Source organism: Pleurodeles waltl, chromosome 4_2 (assembly GCF_031143425.1).
Source record: "Pleurodeles waltl isolate 20211129_DDA chromosome 4_2, aPleWal1.hap1.20221129, whole genome shotgun sequence".
Taxonomy (NCBI): Eukaryota; Metazoa; Chordata; class Amphibia; order Caudata; family Salamandridae; genus Pleurodeles; species Pleurodeles waltl.
Genome location: NC_090443.1, coordinates 969,825,862 through 969,844,690, shown reverse-complemented (window position 1 = coordinate 969,844,690; position 18,829 = coordinate 969,825,862). Strand labels below are relative to the sequence as shown.

Here is an 18,829-nt window from a genome sequence, read left to right as displayed (position 1 = left end):
TCGTTCAAATCTTAATTACCTATTCTAGTTCCAAGAAGCACCATGTGATTCAGAAGTTTTCATGCTGGATCATCCTCTCCAAAATGTGCTACTTTCGCTCCAAAACACGCCTGCATCTTCTGAGTTTCTATAACTGATTTTACTTCCTTTTAGCCTTGTCATTAAATTAGTTTTCTTGAGGTCTATAGCACTGAATAGACATTGTTTGTTAGAGGTTGTCTAACACCCACCAGATTGTGCAGTAAATCTTGATTTATGTACTGCAGACACCTGCACCCTAATCATAGTTGCTCAACTGAAGTTCAGTAATATTCGTGATTCCACTGATAAGTCTGTGCCCGTTAGAGGACTTCCCTGTACCCAACGGTCTGGTTATTTTCTTTTTTTTTTTTTTAACTATGAAAGTATTGTGCTTCATGTGCCTTGCTTAATCCTTCAGGAATTTACCAGAGTACTGGTGCAGTGTGGCCGTTTTAAGCCACATTCAGGATTTTGCAGGCCAGTGTCATGTCATTTCCCCCATGCTTTTTACTGGCAGAGGATGCATCTTATCACAGGATATGGTTCTTTTTTTGCTTGAACTCTTCCATATTACCATCAGGAAACTGTTCACGGGGTTTATTAGGGAGTGGGGGGAGGGGTGGGTTATTAGATTGGTTTGATTGAAGACTTGCTTCTGGCTTTGATACACAAACATTTGTTCAGTCTCCTGCAATTCTTGTAGTGGCTGATTTCTTAGTTTTCAAGAATGTTTTTAGTGTGCCTAGTCTTTAGCTGTTAAATGTTCCTGATTGGAATGAAGATTACAGAGAAGGAAATATGATGGCAGAATCATTTGTGATTTCTTTAAATCTGCCATTGTTTGATTTCAGTGCTAGCCCCTGCTGCTGTTGCACCATGGTCAAAATACTTGTCTAATAAAAGTTTGCTCCGCAGGAATATGACACCAGTGCTCCAAACTGGGAGTTTGGCAAGATGATTAAAGAGTTCCGTGCAACTTTGGATTGTCAGCGCATAAGCCTCTCAGATCCAGTAAGTAGATCTAAAAATGTTTTTGTCTCAATTATGAATTAATGAAAAGGCCAAAATAGTGGTGCTAGAAGCTAATATCTGGGGTGTGCTCTTTTGGTCTCACAAAATCCTATTTATACTGCTACATATTATTTGTGAATTCCATAAGTTTTGCCTGTACAAACTAATTTCATTTGAAATTCGTTGACTGGATTAATAGTAGTAATCACTGCACAAATCTTTTCTTTAAATAAATTAGAATAAATTGGCACATTCCAAATATCAGGTACTCGTGCAAAAGGCATGGGGCTATATTTTTCCTGTGGGGACCTCATACACTTAACTTCCCTGGTCTTATTTTTCTCCTAGCAGCTATTTGCCACCTTGCTTTCCTACCATTTTGCAGCACTGGCCGTCTCTGGTAGCTCTGGGTCAGACCTTGTCCCATTTTCCTCAATCACTTGGGTTTAAACTGTGTTCTCAGGACTGTTGTGGCCGTAGTTAAGTTGGGGGGGGGGGGGAGAGAGAGAATCATGTACAGTTGCACCTTTCCAACAGACAACCTTATTTCACCATCGTATGTGCCATTATCTCTTTCTACTCCCCTGGTGATAGATTTGCTTGATTAGAACGCTTTGCGATTATTTGGTGGGAAAACGTTTAAGGCCCAATTTACAATCTAGTTACTGAAATCAATTTCTTGAGTGGTGGTTATCCATTTACTCTTTCCCCAACACAGTTCAATACTTCTTGAAAGCCTTTCCCATCCAATAAAACCTTCCACATAAGGAAGGGACCAAATATCTAATACTGTTTCAGCTTTACAGCTGAGACTATTAGCCTAATACTTTGACCATTTGTTTCCATTAACAGTGAACATTTTGTTAAACAAATGTATCCCAAGAAAAGTGAGCAGTCAAACTTATCCAGTGCCCCACACTTTTAAATGTAATGCTGTCCGATGCCCATCTTCTGGGAGGGAAAGTCTCATGCACATCCACACCTCAGTAAATGGTTATTAAAATGGATCTTTATTACAGACCACGACAAAAGATCATACTGTGATCATAACAGAACATCACTCTAAAGATACTGGTCAGAAAGTATTTTAACAGATGTGTAAATGGCCTGTAAAAACATTCCACCACATTGTGACTTAAATTTACCATCTAATTTCAGAAACCTTGTTTTCTCATGTAGGCAGAAGAGCACAGAATATGCGTGTGTGTAAGAAAGCGTCCTCTAAATAAACATGGTAAGCGTGCATGTGTTGAATATAAGAATGTAAATAATTGGTATTAATTTTTAAAATGAGCCTTCTTGGTTACATTTTGTTTACCTGTACTAAAATTCTCACCACAACTTGTTTAAACTTGACATGTTTGCAAATGCAGCATTAAGCACTTAATAGAAACCACAATATAGCAAGAAGACATTATTTGCACTGCTACCCAACATGCTTTTTAGGTCTGTCCTCGAAAGTCCTTTGTGTATGATGCCAATACTTAAAAGGAGGGGGGGGGGGGGGGGGATGTGGGTGGAAGGACGGATCTTTGGTCACCTGTCGCTTGAGATTGCTCACGATTGGTTTGCTTTGTTATCTTATTTGCTTATTCAGTTGCTTTCCTTCCTCTTGTTTGGTCAGCTGGAGCATAGCTCCTCTTCGATCCGTGTGCTTGGAAGCTATGCATCCTTTCTCCACTTACATTCGGTAAACAACTACTTTTCCATTACATAGTCGGACTGCGTGTTTTTTTTTTTTTTTTACACCCCTGTCTGCTTCAGATCCTGTACCAACCTCATCACCCCTACATCTGCTGCTCTTCCCTCTCAACTTGTCCATTGCTTTCTTGACCCTCCCTGTCGTGCTCAGATTTTTTTATTGTCGTTTTCAACCATATCACCTCAGTGTTGGTGCCCTCTTTCTCTTGCCATCTCTCGCTTTCTAGCGTACGCTCTCTTGTGCACCCTCTTGCACGCTCTTGCGCTTTCACACAACACGCAGCATGCAACATCTTGGAGTAGTTCATTAAAAGAAATGGCAGCTTGAAGAATACATATGCATTTTGGGGACACATGCGTTCACATAAGTTGGCATGCTGTAGGAGGTATGTTTATTTGGCCGATCAGCAAGCAAAGGTGGCTTTGACAATGCTGACAGCTTGTTTTTTTTCCTGGTAGAATGATTGCAAATTTTCTCCTGAATATCAATCTCCCAAATGTTTTTTCACGTTGTCGATTTAATAGTTTATATTACATTTGTTTGAGGGAGGCGAAATGAAGACATTCTTTTGCTGTAAATTGTCACTCATTTGATGTTCGAAATTTTTTCCCGGGCCACAAGTGTTGCTGCCCTTAAAAAAAAAAAAAAAAAAAAAAAAAAAAAAATCTCTTGATAGGTGTGTGTGTGTGTATGTGTATATATATGTGTGTGTGTGTATGTGTATATATATATATATATATATATATATATATATATATATATATATATATGTGTGTTCGATGGCATGTGTAGCTGCAGATACACATGCTGTGCACATCCCGCCATCTGGTGTTGGGCTCGGAGTGTTACAAGTTGTTTTTCTTCGAAGAAGTCTTTTCGAGTCACGAGATCGAGGGACTCCTCCCATTTCGGCTCCATTGCGCATGGGCGTCAACTCCATCTTAGATTGTTTTTTTTCCGCCATCGGGTTCGGAAGTGTTCCTTTTCGCTCCGTGTTTCGGGTCGGAAAGTTAGTTAGAATCTCGGAAAAATCGTCGGTATTGTTTGTGTTCGGTATCGGGTTAGTTACAACAGATCGACACCGACTTTTGAAGAGCTCCGGTGGCCCTTCGGGTTTTTTTTCGACTCCCCGTCGGGGCCTGGTCGGCCCGGCCAAGTGTCTCTTCAAGGCTAATGGAACGGACCCCATTCCGCTTCTGCCCAAAATGTCATAACAAGTATCCGTATACAGATCAGCATCTGGTCTGTAACTTGTGTCTGTCCCCAGAGCACAAGGAGGATACCTGTGAAGCCTGTTGAGCGTTTAGGTCCAGGAAGACCTTAAGAGACCGAAGAGCAAGAAGACTGCAGATGGAGCCGACAGGACAAGGGCGTTTCGAGGAGGAAGAAGAAACCTTCTCCATCCAGGAATCGGACTCGGACGAGCTCGATCCCGAAGAAACGCCGAAAACCGCGAGTAAGATGTTGAAACATAAAACTCACGAGAAAACAACAAAAGCCCAGGGGACGCCACCGCCAACAGGCCATGGCTTAACCCGAAAAATAGGTGACCGATCATCGGCACCGAAAAAGGGCACGCTGGTGTCGAAGTAATCCGGTCGAGATACCGCCACACAGCAATCTCGGGCCCGAGACAGCAGCTCCGAGCAAATTCGGCACCGAGACAGCGGCACCGAAATGGGTCGGCACCGAGAGACCATGACGCCAAAAATAAAAAAGGTTGCGTCGGAGCCGAAAAAAGTAGCCGAAACGGTTTCGATACCGAAACATCCGGCCTCGGAACCGAAGACAAGTTCCTACACAGAGGAACAAGGACTGTCCTCACAAATGAAAACACATAGATTTGGACAGGAACTGGAGACAATAGAGCCAGACTACACCCAAAGAAGGCTCCACATTCAAAAAGAAACCGGGAAGGTCAGCGCACTCCCTCCTATTAGAATGAAACGCAAACTTGCCTTCCAGGAGAAGGACAAGCAGCCACAGGCTAAGGTGGCTAAACAAGTAAGCCCGCCACAGTCTCCACCACGCTCTCCGCAACCATCGCCAGTAGCCACACCACCAATGATGCAATCCCCGACTCATACAGGGATGAGTCAAGATGATCCAGACGCGTGGGATCTTTAGGATGCTCCAGTGTCAGATAATAGTCCTGACTGTTTTCCAGCTAGACCGTCACCACCAGAAGATAGTACAGTCTACGCACAGGTGGTGTCAAGGGCAGCGGCGTTTCATAATGTCAACCTGCATTCAGAGTCAATTGAAGACGACTTTCTATTTAATACGCTGTCGTCCACACACAGCCAGTATCAAAGTCTCCCCATGCTACCTGGAATGCTAAAGCACTCCAAACAAGTGTTTGAGGAGCCTGTAAAAGGAAGGGCCATTACTCCAAGAGTCGAGAAAAAATATAAACCGCCACCAAAAGACCCCGTGTACATCACACAACAGCTAACACCAGACTCCGTAGTAATAGGGGCAGCTCGCAAGAGGGCGAACTCACACACTTCAGGAGATGCACCACCTCCAGATAAAGAGTCGTAAATTCAACGCAGCAGGAAAAAGAGTGGCGGCACAGGCAGCAAACCAGTGGCGTATTGCAAACTCACAGGCTTTGTTGGCCAGATACGATAGGGCTCATTGGGACGAAATGCAACACTTTATAGAACATTTGCCCAAGGAGCTCCAAAACAGAGCACAGCAAGTAGTGGAAGAAGGACAGAGTATCTCAAACAATCCGATACGGTCAGCAATAGACGCTGCAGACTCAGCTGCTAGAACTGTAAACACAACCGTGACAATAAGGAGACATGCATGGCTGCGTACATCAGGATTCAGGCCGGAAATACAACAAGCCGTGCTGAATATGGCATTCAACGGACAACAGTTGTTTGGGCCGGAGGTGGACACTGCCATCGAAAAACTTTAAAAAGACCGATAAGGCCAAAGCCATGGGTGCACGCTACTCCCCACAGAGCAGAGGCACATTTCGAAAGACACATTTTGGGGGGGGGGGGGGGAATTTCGAGGACAAAGCACAGAACCCTCAACCTCACAAACAAGACCCACTTATCAGAGCCAGTATCAGCGGGGAAGTTTTCGGGGACAATATAGAGGGGGACAATTCCAAAAGAATAGAGGGAAGTTCCAAAGTCCCAAAACTCCTCAAAACAAGCAGTGACTTCCACGTCACAAATCCCCAACACAACACCTGTGGGGGGGGGGGGAGACTAACCAAGTTTTACAAACATTGGGAGGAAATAACACACACTTGGGTCCTAGCAATTATCCAGCATGGTTATTGCATAGAATTTCTCAAATTCCCTCCAAACGTCCCACCGAAAACACACAGTATGTCAAAACAACATATAGATCTTCTAGGACTAGAAGTTCAGGCATTGCTACAGAAAGAAGCAATAGAATTAGTACCAAACCAACACAAAGGAACAGGAGTTTACTCTTTGTACTTTCTCATACCCAAAAAAGACAAGAGTCTGAGACCTATACTAGATCTCAGAACATTAAATACCTACATCAAATCAGATCACTTTCACATGGTGACATTACAGGACGTAATCCCACTGCTCAAACAACAAGACTACATGACAACACTAGACCTAAAGGATGCATATTTCCATATACCAATACATCCTTCACACAGAAAGTACTTAAGGTTTGTATTCCAAGGGGTACATTACCAATTCAGGGTGTTGCCATTCGGAATAACAACTGTGCCAAGAGTTTTTACAAAATGCCTGGCGGTAGTGGCTGCACATATCAGAAGGCAGCAAATACATGTGTTCCCGTACCTAGATGATTGGTTAATCAAAACCAACACGCTAGAACGGTGTTCACAACACTATGTCCTAAAAATCCTCCACAAACTAGGTTTCTCAATCAACTACACAGTCGCACCTTCTGCCGTGTCAAACACAGCAATACTTAGGGGCGACAATCAACACAGAAAAAGGGATTGCCACTCCAAGCCCACAAAGGGTTCAGGCATTTCACAATGTAATACAGGCCATGTATACAAAACAAAAAATACAAGTCAAAATGGTGATGAAACTCCTAGGCATGATGTCCTCATGCATAGCCATTGTCCCAAACGCAAGGTTACACATGCGGCCCTTACAACAGTGCCTAGCATCACAATGGTCACAGGCACAGGGTCAACTTCTAGATCTGGTCTTGGTAGACCGCCAAACCTACACCTCGCTTCAATGGTGAAACAGTATAAATTTAAACCAAGGGCGGCCTTTCCAAGACTCAGTGCCACAATATGTAATAACGACAGATGCCTCCAGATAGGGTGGGGGAGCACACCTCAATCAACACAGCATCCAGGGACAATGGAACACTCAGCAAAAACAGTTTCACATAAATCACTTAGAACTATTGGCAGTATTTCTAGCGCTGAAAGCATTTCAACCCATAATAAGCCACAAACACATTCTTGTCAAAACAGACAACATGACAACGATGTATTACCTAAACAAACAGGGAGGGACACACTCAACACAGTTGTCTCCTGGCACAGAAAATATGGCATTGGGCGATTCACAACCACATTCGCCTAATAGCACAATTTATTCCAGGAATTCAGAATCAGTTAGCAGACAATCTCTCTCGGGATCACCAACAGATCCACGAATGGGAGATTCACCCCCAAATACTGAACACTTACTTCCAGAATTGGGGAACACCACAAATAGATCTATTTGCAACAAAGGAAAACGCAAAATGCTGAAACTTCGCATCCAGGTACCCACAAGATCAGTCTCAGGGCAATGCGTTATGGATGAGTTGGTAAGGGATATTTGCTTACGCTTTTCCCCCTCTCCTTCCATATCTGGTAAACAGGTTGAGTCAAAACAAACTCAGACTCATACTAATAGCGCCAACATGGGCAAGACAACCTTGGTACACAACACTACTAGACCTCTCAGTAGTGCCTCATGTCAAACTACCAAACAGACCAGATCTGTTAACACAACACAAACAGATCAGACATCCAAATCCAGCATCGCTGAATCTAGCAATTTCGTTCCTGAAGTCCTAGAGTTCGGACACTTAGACCTTACACAGGAATGTATGGAGGTCATAAAACAAGCTAGAAAACCTACCACTAGACATTGCTATGCAAATAAGTGGAAAAGATTTGTTTATTACTGCCATAATAATCAAATTCAACCCTTACACGCATCTGCCAAAGACATCGTAAGATACTTACTACATTTGCAAAAGTCAAAGCTAGCTTTTTCTTCCATTAAGATGCATCTTACCGCAATTTCAGCTTACCTGCAAATTACGCACTCAACTTCATTATTTAGAATACCAGTCATAAAAGCGTTTATGGAAGGCCTAAAGAGAATTATACCACCAAGAACACCACCAGTTCCTTCATGGAACCTCAACATTGTCTTATCACGACTCATGGGTCCACCTTTTGAGCCCATGCACTCTTGTGAAATGCAATACTTAACATGGAAAGTTGCATTTTTAATTGCCATCACATCTCTAAGAAGAGTAAGTGAGATTCAAGCATTTACCATGCAAGAACCATTTATTCAAATACACAAGCATAAAGTAGTTCTACGGACAAATCCAAAATTTTTACCAAAAGTCATATCACCGTTCCACTTGAATCAAACAGTAGAATTACCAGTGTTCTTCCCACAGCCAGATTCTGTAGCTGAAAGAGCACTAAATACATTAGACATCAAAAGAGCGTTAATGTACTACATTGACAGAACAAAACTAATTCGAAAAACAAAACCATTATTTATTACTTTCCAGAAACCTCATACAGGAAATCCAATTTCTAAACAAGGCATTCCTAGATGGATAGTTAAGTGCATTCAAACCTGTTATCTTAAAGCAAAAAGAGAACTGCCTATTACACCAAAGGCACACTCAACTAGAAAAAAAGGTGCTACCATGGCCTTTCTAGGAAATATTCCAATGATTGAAACATGGTCTACGCCTCATACATTTACCAAACACTACTGTGTAGATGTGTTAACGGCACAACAAGTCACAGTAGGTCAAGCAGTACTACGAACATTGTTTCAAACAACTTCAACTCCTACAGGCTGAACCACCGCTTTTGGGGAGATAACTGCTTACTAGTCTATGCACAGCATGTGTATCTGCAGCTACACATGCCATCAAACGGAAAATGTCACTTACCCAGTGTACATCTGTTCGTGGCATTAGTCGCTGCAGGTTCACATGCGCCCACCCGCCTCCCCGGAAGCCTGTAGCCGTTTAGAAGTTGATCTTGAACATTTGTAAATTTGTATATATATTACTTTAAACTGCATTATGTACATACGTATTCACTCCATTGCATGGGCACTATTACTAGCATACACAACTCCTACCTCACCCTCTGCGGGGAAAACAATCTAAGATGGAGTCGACGCCCATGCGCAGTGGAGCCGAAATGGGAGGAGTCCCTCGATCTTGTGACTCAAAGACTTCTTCGAAGAAAAACAACTTGTAACACTCCGAGCCCAACACCAGATGGCGGGATGTGCACAGCATGTGTATCTGCAGCGACTAATGCCACAAACAGATGTACACTGGGTAAGTGACATTTTCCATATGTATGTATACTGTATGTATATGTATGTATGTATATGTATGTATGTATATGTGTGTATGTATGTGTGTATGTGTGTATGTATGTGTGTATGTGTATGTATGTGTGTATGTATGTATGTATGTGTATGTATGTGTGTATGTATGTGTGTATGTATGTGTGTATGTATGTGTGTATGTATGTGTATGTGTGTGTGTGTGTGTGTGTGTGTGTGTGTGTGTGTGTGTGTGTATGTGTATATATGTGTATATACATATGTGTATATATATGTATGTATATATGTATATATTAAGGTGAAATGTTTTTAAGTCGTAGAGTAACCAACCATAAGATCCACAGAAGTTAAACAAAAACCTAATTTTGAAAACATATTGACTATCACCTGAGCCCCAAACCATATCTTCCAAAAGGACTGTTCAGTTTGCATGATTTTGCTTGTGTAGTGAAACTATGCTTATATGCATGGTCTATGGAAGACTGCAGGGGTTTCCTCCTTAATCTGTTTACAAACTGTAGAAAGTTTGCACCTGCAGAGTCCTGGAACATATTTTAAATCGGCATGTAGAAAACATTTTAAGGTATTAATATTAAAAATAAGGTTAAGGGACTGCATTTTTTAAAAAATTGTTTTCATAAAGTGTCTTATTAAATTATAAAGTCTCTATAAACCCTTTCAAAAATGAAAAGAACTGGGCAATAGTGTTTCTGGGCGTAAGCCCTCGCCTTTGAAGTTTAATACTGGCATTTTATGGATCATATCTGTTTGGTATTTAACATACATAAACCAAATACAAGCTCTGTACCAACATCCAAATCGGTTGGCTGTCAAGATATAACAGTATCCCTTGCCACACATGTCAGTGGACGGCCCAACAGTGGATATTGGTTGACATAGCTAGCTGTACTTCCTCCACCCAACCGCCCTCCTCTAAGTGCCTATAGCCGTGGCATAAATAACAAGAGAGTCTGGTCCAAGGAAGAGCTGGAGAACAAAAAAGACAGGAACAAATAATGCATAACAGTGCTTCCCCGCGCCACCCACCTCATTACCGCCCCCTAACACCCCCTCCCTATCGGTAAAGACCTCCGGCCCCCTTCTCTTCACTGACAAACCTCCCATCATCAAGTATCTCTTATTAACACCGGAACCTTTAAATATGCTGGCCAAGTCAGTTCGTTAAATTCCGTGGACAAAATCTGAATGAATGGTTTCCATAGGGTACAGATGTCTCCCGCCTGCTGCCTGTACGCCAGTGTTAATTTCTCCATTGCCTTTATAAACCAAAGCTTATGTAGCCAGGAGGTATAAATCGGTAGCCTGTCCGAGCCCCAGAGAGCTAGGAACGCCTGCAGTGCAGCATTAAGGGCCAGGGCCATCTGCTGCCCTCTCTGCAAGCGAAGAGGGAAGAAGATAGGGTTGGGTAAACCCAAAATAACATGACAGCAGTCTAGGGATCTGTCTGGAATACTGTCGTCTAGGATGCTCTTCCAGTACCTCTAACTTGGTGCAATGCCAAAGTAGGTGTAAAAGTGTGCCTGTGTTGCCACACCCCCTCCAGTAAAGGCCCAACTTAAAGGGATCCCATGCATTCATCCTTGCCGGGGTATAGTATCAGTAGGAAGCCTGCTTATATGCCGTCTCTGTCCCTGACGAGTTGTAAGAAGTGTGATGCCCTCTTTAATAGATACTTTCCCATTCTTCTGTCAACTCCCTCCCCAGCTCTACCTCCCATCTCCTCTGCCCCTTGGATTTCGTCGGCCTCTCTGCCCCCTGAAGCAGTCTGTACAGTTCCGATATCACCTGCTTAGCATCTTTCTATATCAGAAGCCATTTCTCGAATGGTGTAAGCGGCCTGTCTATCAGAGGCCTATTCGCCGGCAGAAGATCCCAATGCCGAACCTGGTAATACATCAGCCTATCTGCCTCTGTCAGTCCATACGTCTCCCTCATCTGGTCAAAAGAAATTACTTCATCCACATCTAATATGCTCCCTACCCTTTTAGAACCCCCTTCATACCAGCGGCAAAATGCTCAACCTGTAGACCTGGGACAAAGTCTGGATTCTCACAGATCGGTGACATAGATGGGAATGGCGTCAGACCGTGTTTCCTCTCCCCCATCCCACACCCAGAGCGTCGCACCCGCAACCGGAGAAGAATAAAGCCCTGGCGCTCTGTGCCTACGCCGAAGCCTGGGCTCCTTCCAAATATGGGACCCAGCAACTGCCTGGTCCATAAAGCACCAGTGCTTTGCGGTGAGCGGGTGACTCCACTCCAGCAGAAACCGCAGCTGAGCGGCTTGAAAGTACCTCAACAGGCAAGGGATCACCAGTCCTCCCTCCTCCTTAGGACTGTACAAGGTGCGCCACGGGATCCGCGCCGGTTTCCCATCCCAAATTAATTTCAAAATCGATGACTGGTGTGTTGCTATAGTGAGGGGCAGCGGTGTCAGAGGGAGCGTTTGAAACACAAAGTATGTGCAGCAACACTGTCATCTTCACCGCAGAGACCCGGCCAAACCAGGAGAGCTTCTGTTTCCCCCATTTCCCTAGGTCCCTCAATCTCCCGGGAGAGGGAAGTGTAGTTCAGGCTAGACGTCCTCGCCACCAAAGTAGCCAATTCAATTCCTGGGCAAGATGCATTCGACGCTGACCATAGAAAGGGATATCGACACCTCAAGTCTTCCTCATGCTCTGGAAGGGTTGACCGACTTAATACTTGCGATTTCTGCATATTCACTTTAAACCCAGAGACCCAACCAAACACGCCAAGGGCTTCCATGAGGGCCAGCAGCGAGACCATAAGGATCCGCCAGAGTGAGGATCACATCATCTGCATATAAACTGAGGTGATGATCTCCCCCCAAATTCGACACTGGAGATGTAAGGATAGTCGCGAAGGCGCTGAGCGAGAGAGGCTCCATGTAAGGCGCAAACAGGGGGGAAGAACGAAAACCCCTGTCACGTCCCCGCCCTATCAAACGGCATCAACAGCGTCCCATTTACTCGGACCGCGGCCTTAGGTGCACGGTAGATGCATTGAATCCAGGACCTGAACGCTGGACCCACTCCAAAGCGCTCCAGCACCTAGAAAAGATAGGGCCAATGTACCCTATCAAACGCTTTCTCCACATTAATGGAGAGGATGAGCGCCTGTTAGTTTTATCACTTAAGTGTAAGAGCCTCTTCGTATTGTCCCCACACTGTCGGTGGGGTATGAAGCCCGCCTGATCTGGGTCCACAAGCCCAGGCATAAAGGGATTAAGGCGCTGTGCCAGGATGCCGGTAAATAACTTGGTGTCTGTTTAAAAGTGAGACAGGCCAGTATGAACCACATTCCTCTGGGTTTTTCCCCGGCTTCTGAATGATCGTGATGGTGGCCTCCAACAAGCTGGGTGAGAGGGTTCCGGTCACCGACAGGGGCCAGCTCTGGACAAAGTTTTATAGAAAAGCGCGGTAAAGCCATCCGGGCCAGGAGACTTCCCAACCGTCAGGCGGGAAATCACTGAGATCACCGCCTCCAACCTTATGGGCTGGTCCAGGGCGGTCGCATACCGCTCATGGAGCGGGACAATTCGACAGTCTGCGAGATAGGAGGAAGGGTCTGCGTCGTTCCCCGTGTCTGCTGCATACAACTCCCTATAAAAGTCAGCAAACACCTCAGCCATTTGCCCATCTGTTCGTACCTCACCCCGAGAAGGGGATCGCACCATCTTTATAGCAGTGGCCGATCGCTGCGCCCTTAGATGGTGGACGAGGAATTTCCCACAGCGATTGCTCCCTATATAGTATTTGTTTAAGTCGAACTACTGCATCCTCTGCCTTGTCCCAATCCAGCCGTTTCAGCTGATGATGCGCCTTCTTCAATTCCCTCCATACTCTGGGAGCGCCAGTATGCTTACGGGAGCGCCCTAGAGCCGACACTTTCTGTTCTAACACCTCTCTGCTCTCTCCTAGCCTTATTTTCTTTGGCCGAGAGTGAAATCACCTCTCCGCGGACAACTACCTTCAATGCCTCACAAAGTGTCTCTAGGCTAGTCATCCCGTCATTGTGATTAAGGTAATCGAGGATCATGCGTCGCAGTGTCTCTTCCACCACCCGACTCTACAGTATGGTAACTCTAAAGCGCCAGCTTGGGGTCCCGACGCGCCCCCCATCAAGGTGGGCCACTAATGTAATGGGGGCATGATCTGTCAGAGCTCTAGGCTCAATCGCCGTCTCCCTGATTCGGGAAGTAAACTGAGGAGGCTAAGAAGAAATCTGTGCGCGTGTATGTCTTGGAGGAGGCAGAGTAGTATGGATAGTCCCGGAGCGTCGGATGCGCCCTCCTCCAGACGTCCTCTAGATCACAATCAGCCAGCCACTGTCGCCCTGCCATCGTCAGCGCCCCGGTCTGCCCTCATCGGTGTCCGGAGCAATCCAGCTCGTTGTCCATGACCAGATTGAAGTCCCCCCTTTACAAGAATAGCCTTGTCCAGTATAGTAAGCATTGGGGATATGGCTTGCCTCATGAATGTTTGTTTCTTGCTGTGCGTTAGGGGCATATAGTGTGGCCATAGTGAAGTGGAATGTCTCAACGCACACTCTAATGGCCAGGAACCTACCCTTAATCTCATGTATCTTGGCGACTACCTCCCCAGGAAAGGCCCTCGATAGTAGTATCGCCACCCCAGCATTTTTTGTAGGAGCAGAGGACCAAAACTGCCGGGGAAACCACCTTGAGCGAATATGTATCTTTAGACAATAAGTGCATCTCCTGCAGGAGGCAGGTATGACTCTCAGACCTCTCAAGGGTAGAAAGGATCACCAACCTCTTTGCTGGACTGTTAAGCCCCCGGACAGTAAGGCTTAGACATTTAAGGGACATGCGTAGTTAAGTGGGTAGCGCGACCTAAGCGAGCGCCCCCACCCAGGGACAGGAGCCGAGGATGGCCCGGGGTTGGACCGCACACATAGTAACAGTGATCAAGATCAGAGCACATAGGAATTTCAGGGGGAAGCACAACATAAAACAAAGGCGCACAAGAGGTGCATATCTAACACACTCTAGTCCTCTATTGTACTTCCAAAAAGAGGCAAGCTCTAGATAGGGGTCGGCAACGCCTCAAAATGTCGCCACTTGGCATCCAGCGACCCCCACTGCCCAGGCCAATCTCCAGCAGCTTCGCTACTTGTTCTAAAAACGACCTCAGACCACTGCAGCGTCAGGAGGGCGCTCCTTGGTTCCCCCATCCGACCCTGCTCTGTGGACCCGATCCAATGTGATCTCTTGCGTATCCTCCGGGCCCAGGATGGAGCGGAACAGCGCTGTAACAAACCCTCTAATATCTTCTCCTTCTGCCGGGGCTCCTCTGATGCGTATATTATGCCGCCTAGAGCGGTTCTCCGTCGACATCTGCAGGAGTTCCTGTTGCTCAAGAAGACGCAGGACCTCCTGTTGCAGTTGTTCCACTTCTTCCTCCCGGGAGATCTTGCTGTCCTCGACATTCGCCACCTTTTCCCCTAGCGATGTAATGTCCGATGGTAGCTCCATCTCCTGGGAAATCTCTCCGCAGATCCATCCTAAGCGAGTCAAACAAGGAGGTGAGAAAACCTTGCGTGACTGGGGCCCCACAGTCGTCCTCCGCCTCACCCCGGTCCTCAGGCCCCTTTGCCAGGATGGCCCCCTCAGCAGGCTTGCCCTGCGCTGGGTGAGAACTTGTCAACATCTCCCTCACTGACTGGTCCCTTTTCGGCTTAGAGGATGCCATCAGATATCAGCTCTCCTGCTGGTGTAGGGCCCAGCCCGGCACTGGTTGCGGTCCACAATGCTGCACAACAAACTGACTCCCTGTCGATCAGCACCACTCACTGGAGCAGCCCGTTCCCGCCCTCTGCACTTATTCCGGCCAGGGAAGAAGGAAAGTTCCCCTTCCTCTCCTTCTGGGTCGAATTAGCAGGGCACTTTCTGTTGTGGCGCCCCACCACAGCCCAACTCCGAAGAGCCACGTCCCAGGACACTGCTGGCCTGTTCACACCGCGGGCCAATCGTCCTGCCGAGCCGAGGGCCCACCCTCACTCCAGGGGGGGGGCCGTGGGAACTCCACAGCCACTTCCACCACTCGCCTGGGGACCCACTCTCGCCCCCTGAGTGTAGAACGGCCTCCACAGGCCCCGGGAGGCCGAGGCCACGTGTCGCTCCTTCAATTGTGGTGTCCACCCCCCCCGGCCACATACCTCTGTGGCCCGTCTGCTGCCGCCAGCTCCGGCTCGGCCGCTCTATGCCGAGCCTTAATGGGATCAACGCCCACCACTGTCCACGATGCTGCTCTGTGTGGCTGGGGCCTCAGTCTGCCGTGGCCGCCGGCCCAGGCCCAGGGATGCTCCTGCCCAGCAGCCCCTCTTGGGCCACCGAACGCTTGTCCGGCCGCTGCTGTCAGCCCCAGAGTCTACCTGGCGCCCATCGACCCTTGGGTCGCCCTCGCTGGTGGGGTGCCCGGGATCGCTGAATCACTGCGAAGGCCTGGGCAGCGGAGTCTGCTCACACTGCCATCTTGGCCACACCCCCCCCAATTCTGTCATTTTAAGACCCACTCATATTTAAGTGGTTACTGCAAAGCTGATGCGGCTATGCAGTTGCTGGCAGATTGTGGCAGCTTGTTGGTAGTACAAGCATTCCTTTACATCCTACCCTATTGTGGAGGTTGACAGTGGCTCCTCCCAACCATGGCAGCCTCCACCCAAATAACTGGGGTACTCGTAGCCCCTAGTGTTAATTTAAATTATTTATTGTCTTAAACTGTGAATGCGCCCAACTGTGTTTCAAAGCACTGTACAGAGGAAAGTTATGAACAGACGAGCAGAAGTACTGACTGATAATAGACTGTGTACATTACAAACCTGATCATACAGCATGCTCCATCATTGGGTCATTTTTTTATTTCACATGCTTACTGTCGAGCTGGGAGGATCACAGTACATTCAGTGAGCAGTACAGTGTTACAGATATACAGAAAAGCTTTTAAAGTAGCCCATCCACATCATTGTAAAAGATTATAAAATCAGCTAATTCGGCTGAGTTTTCTGTGAAATGTTGCGGGCTTTGAAGAAGCAATAGGAGGATCATCATTTTAAACAATGACCATCACAGAGGATGGTTCTGAGAATTGCAGGCTAATGTGTACTCATTCCTGTGAGCAACCTAAACTCCCTTTATTGTATTTGATGCATGTACTCATGCCATCTTTGTGGGATGGTCACAGCTAACTCAGATTTTTGTGCCAAGGAGGTCTCACAAATAGGATATGGTAACATACTAAGGTTATTGTATGAGATTTCCAGGGTGGTGTTGGTTACTGGAAATCGGCACTGCAGTAGAACGGGCGGGCTGCAAGATCACGCTGGAATACCCTCAAGGGGCAGGGAAAATGGCTTGTGAAAAGTGTACAGCTTGAGGCCTTTGGTAAATGAGTTCATTTGAATCTTGAAGCTAGGGGACACGTCAGGGCTTGCATGTGAAGTATTCTCAGTAGCTTCAGTCTTAGCTTCACAAATCCAATTTCTGTTAACACCAACTTCAGCAATGTAACCACATTGACTCCTTGTGTGAGATGTCCGATTATAAACCAATAGAGGCCCAAATCCGTATGTACCCCCTTGGAAAGGGCAAGAGGGGAAGCATAGCCTACATTTTTAAATCCTTAGTCATGAACTCCTCACAATTGGCTCCCATGACCTAGCCATCCTTTTGATTTCTGATCTTCCAGCTAAAATATTTACATAGTAATCTGATGCAGAAGCAGGCCTGGCGAGAGCAACACTGACGTTTTACCAGTGGTCTGGCAATGTCCCATTATTGTGAAATACTGGCTTGTCATCTTGAATACTTTTTCCCACACAGTCCTAACCCCATATTGTGCTGCTGGGAATTTTAACAGACTTGGCAAGATGTTTTGAAAACCATTCGTTAAATGGGGTTGGCACTAATTGCTAAGACCTAGAACGTCATAGGAATTCTGTTGATCCTTCTCAGTTTAATAGCAATAGTTAGTGGACTGGTGTGCAAAATCAAAAGAGCCTACTTACACCAAAAGCTGTTGTCCTGATAAATATGGCAAAATCTATGGGTAAGTGGTGGAACTACTATGATTTGGGGTGACTCATGTAGTGAACTGTTACCTGATATTCATCAGAATTGTGGTTGCACTGTCTGCTTACAAAAAATGTATGATTTTTCAAAAAAAGTGTTGATGTTTGGTCGAAAGGGTGAAAGAGGAGCAGCAACACAACAAAGTATTGTGAACTCCTGCACCCTGCTAATTTAGTATGCCTACAAACAATGGTAGCAAGAGGGGTAAACTAATGCAGCACCTCCTAGAGCAACACCAGAAGGGAGCAGCTGCTCACAGAGGAAGGAAACACCATTGCCAATACCTGTCTGAAATCAGCACTGGACTCCAGATACCGCAGGAAAGCAGCTAGTAATGTGAACAATCCTGAGGGGGAGACACCTGGCTCGGATGTTGTTCCAAATATGAGGGGCAGGCCCCTTCCCTTTTATGGGAGAGCACTGATTCACCACTACAGTGGGTGACACTGGGAGCACTGCCATTCCACTGTCACCCACAGAAAAGAGCAACCCCCATGGGAAGACAAGGAAAATAGAATTTTCAAACTAACACCCAAACGCCTCCTGCCAGAACACTCCACGGCAAGCAGCACCACAGCACTGGCAGTGTCCCATAGCCAGGCCTCAAATCATAAAAATGTTAATAGACCTGCAGGTCAAGTAACTTGAATAATCTACTCGACCTAACTGCAATATACGTGAACCTGTAAACGGATCTCAAATTGTGTGATGGTAGGCAAATATTTCACTTCATAGAGTTGCCTTTTTCTTCATTCTCATGAGTGCACCTTCAAGGATGAGCCCAGAATTTCTGATGTACAAAAAACCTTGTTTGATTAAATAGATCAAATGTTTACTCCATGTATAATAAGAATTCATCCCACAAATAGGGTACACCTGATTTTTACTTGCCTCTTAGTTTACTAATAGCATTGCCATAAGGGTAGGAATGATTCTCTTTTTTTTTTTTAAACATACACTTTTAACATTACTAAGGCATCATGTGGTAGCGCCATGCCATTTACAGAGTACATTTCCAAGAAATGTCAAAAAACTTTCCTACTAACTTGAAGCTTTACAGATAGAACTCTGTAGTGTATTAACAATCTGTGAAAAGTGGGTTTCAAAATGTTTTATTTGCACACCAAGTAGTGTTCTGATTTGTTTTCATACTATTAAAATATTTTTTTCATCACAGTACTAAAAATGTTCTTTCACAACTATTGAACTATATTTTGAAATGGCAAAACCTCCCACCCTACAACCTTACATTTCACACACATTGTAGTGCAGGTGAGACAGTTCACCTTACAAAATCTGGAACTCTGATGTCAGAAGGAAAAATATTTGTAAGAAGACTAACTTTTGACCCAGACTATTG

General features: G+C 45.7%; 1 protein-coding gene across 2 annotated transcripts in view; it reads left to right on the top strand.

The window, feature by feature from the left end:
- Window positions 1-18,829, top strand: part of KIF2C (kinesin family member 2C) — a 752,439-nt gene that overhangs the window by 350,523 nt on the left and 383,087 nt on the right. For both annotated transcript variants that reach the window (XM_069232808.1, XM_069232807.1), the window contains 2 exons: window positions 937-1,032; window positions 2,212-2,266. In XM_069232808.1, coding sequence (XP_069088909.1) covers window positions 937-1,032; window positions 2,212-2,266 — 151 coding nt within the window. The remainder of the gene's footprint in view (window positions 1-936; window positions 1,033-2,211; window positions 2,267-18,829) is intronic.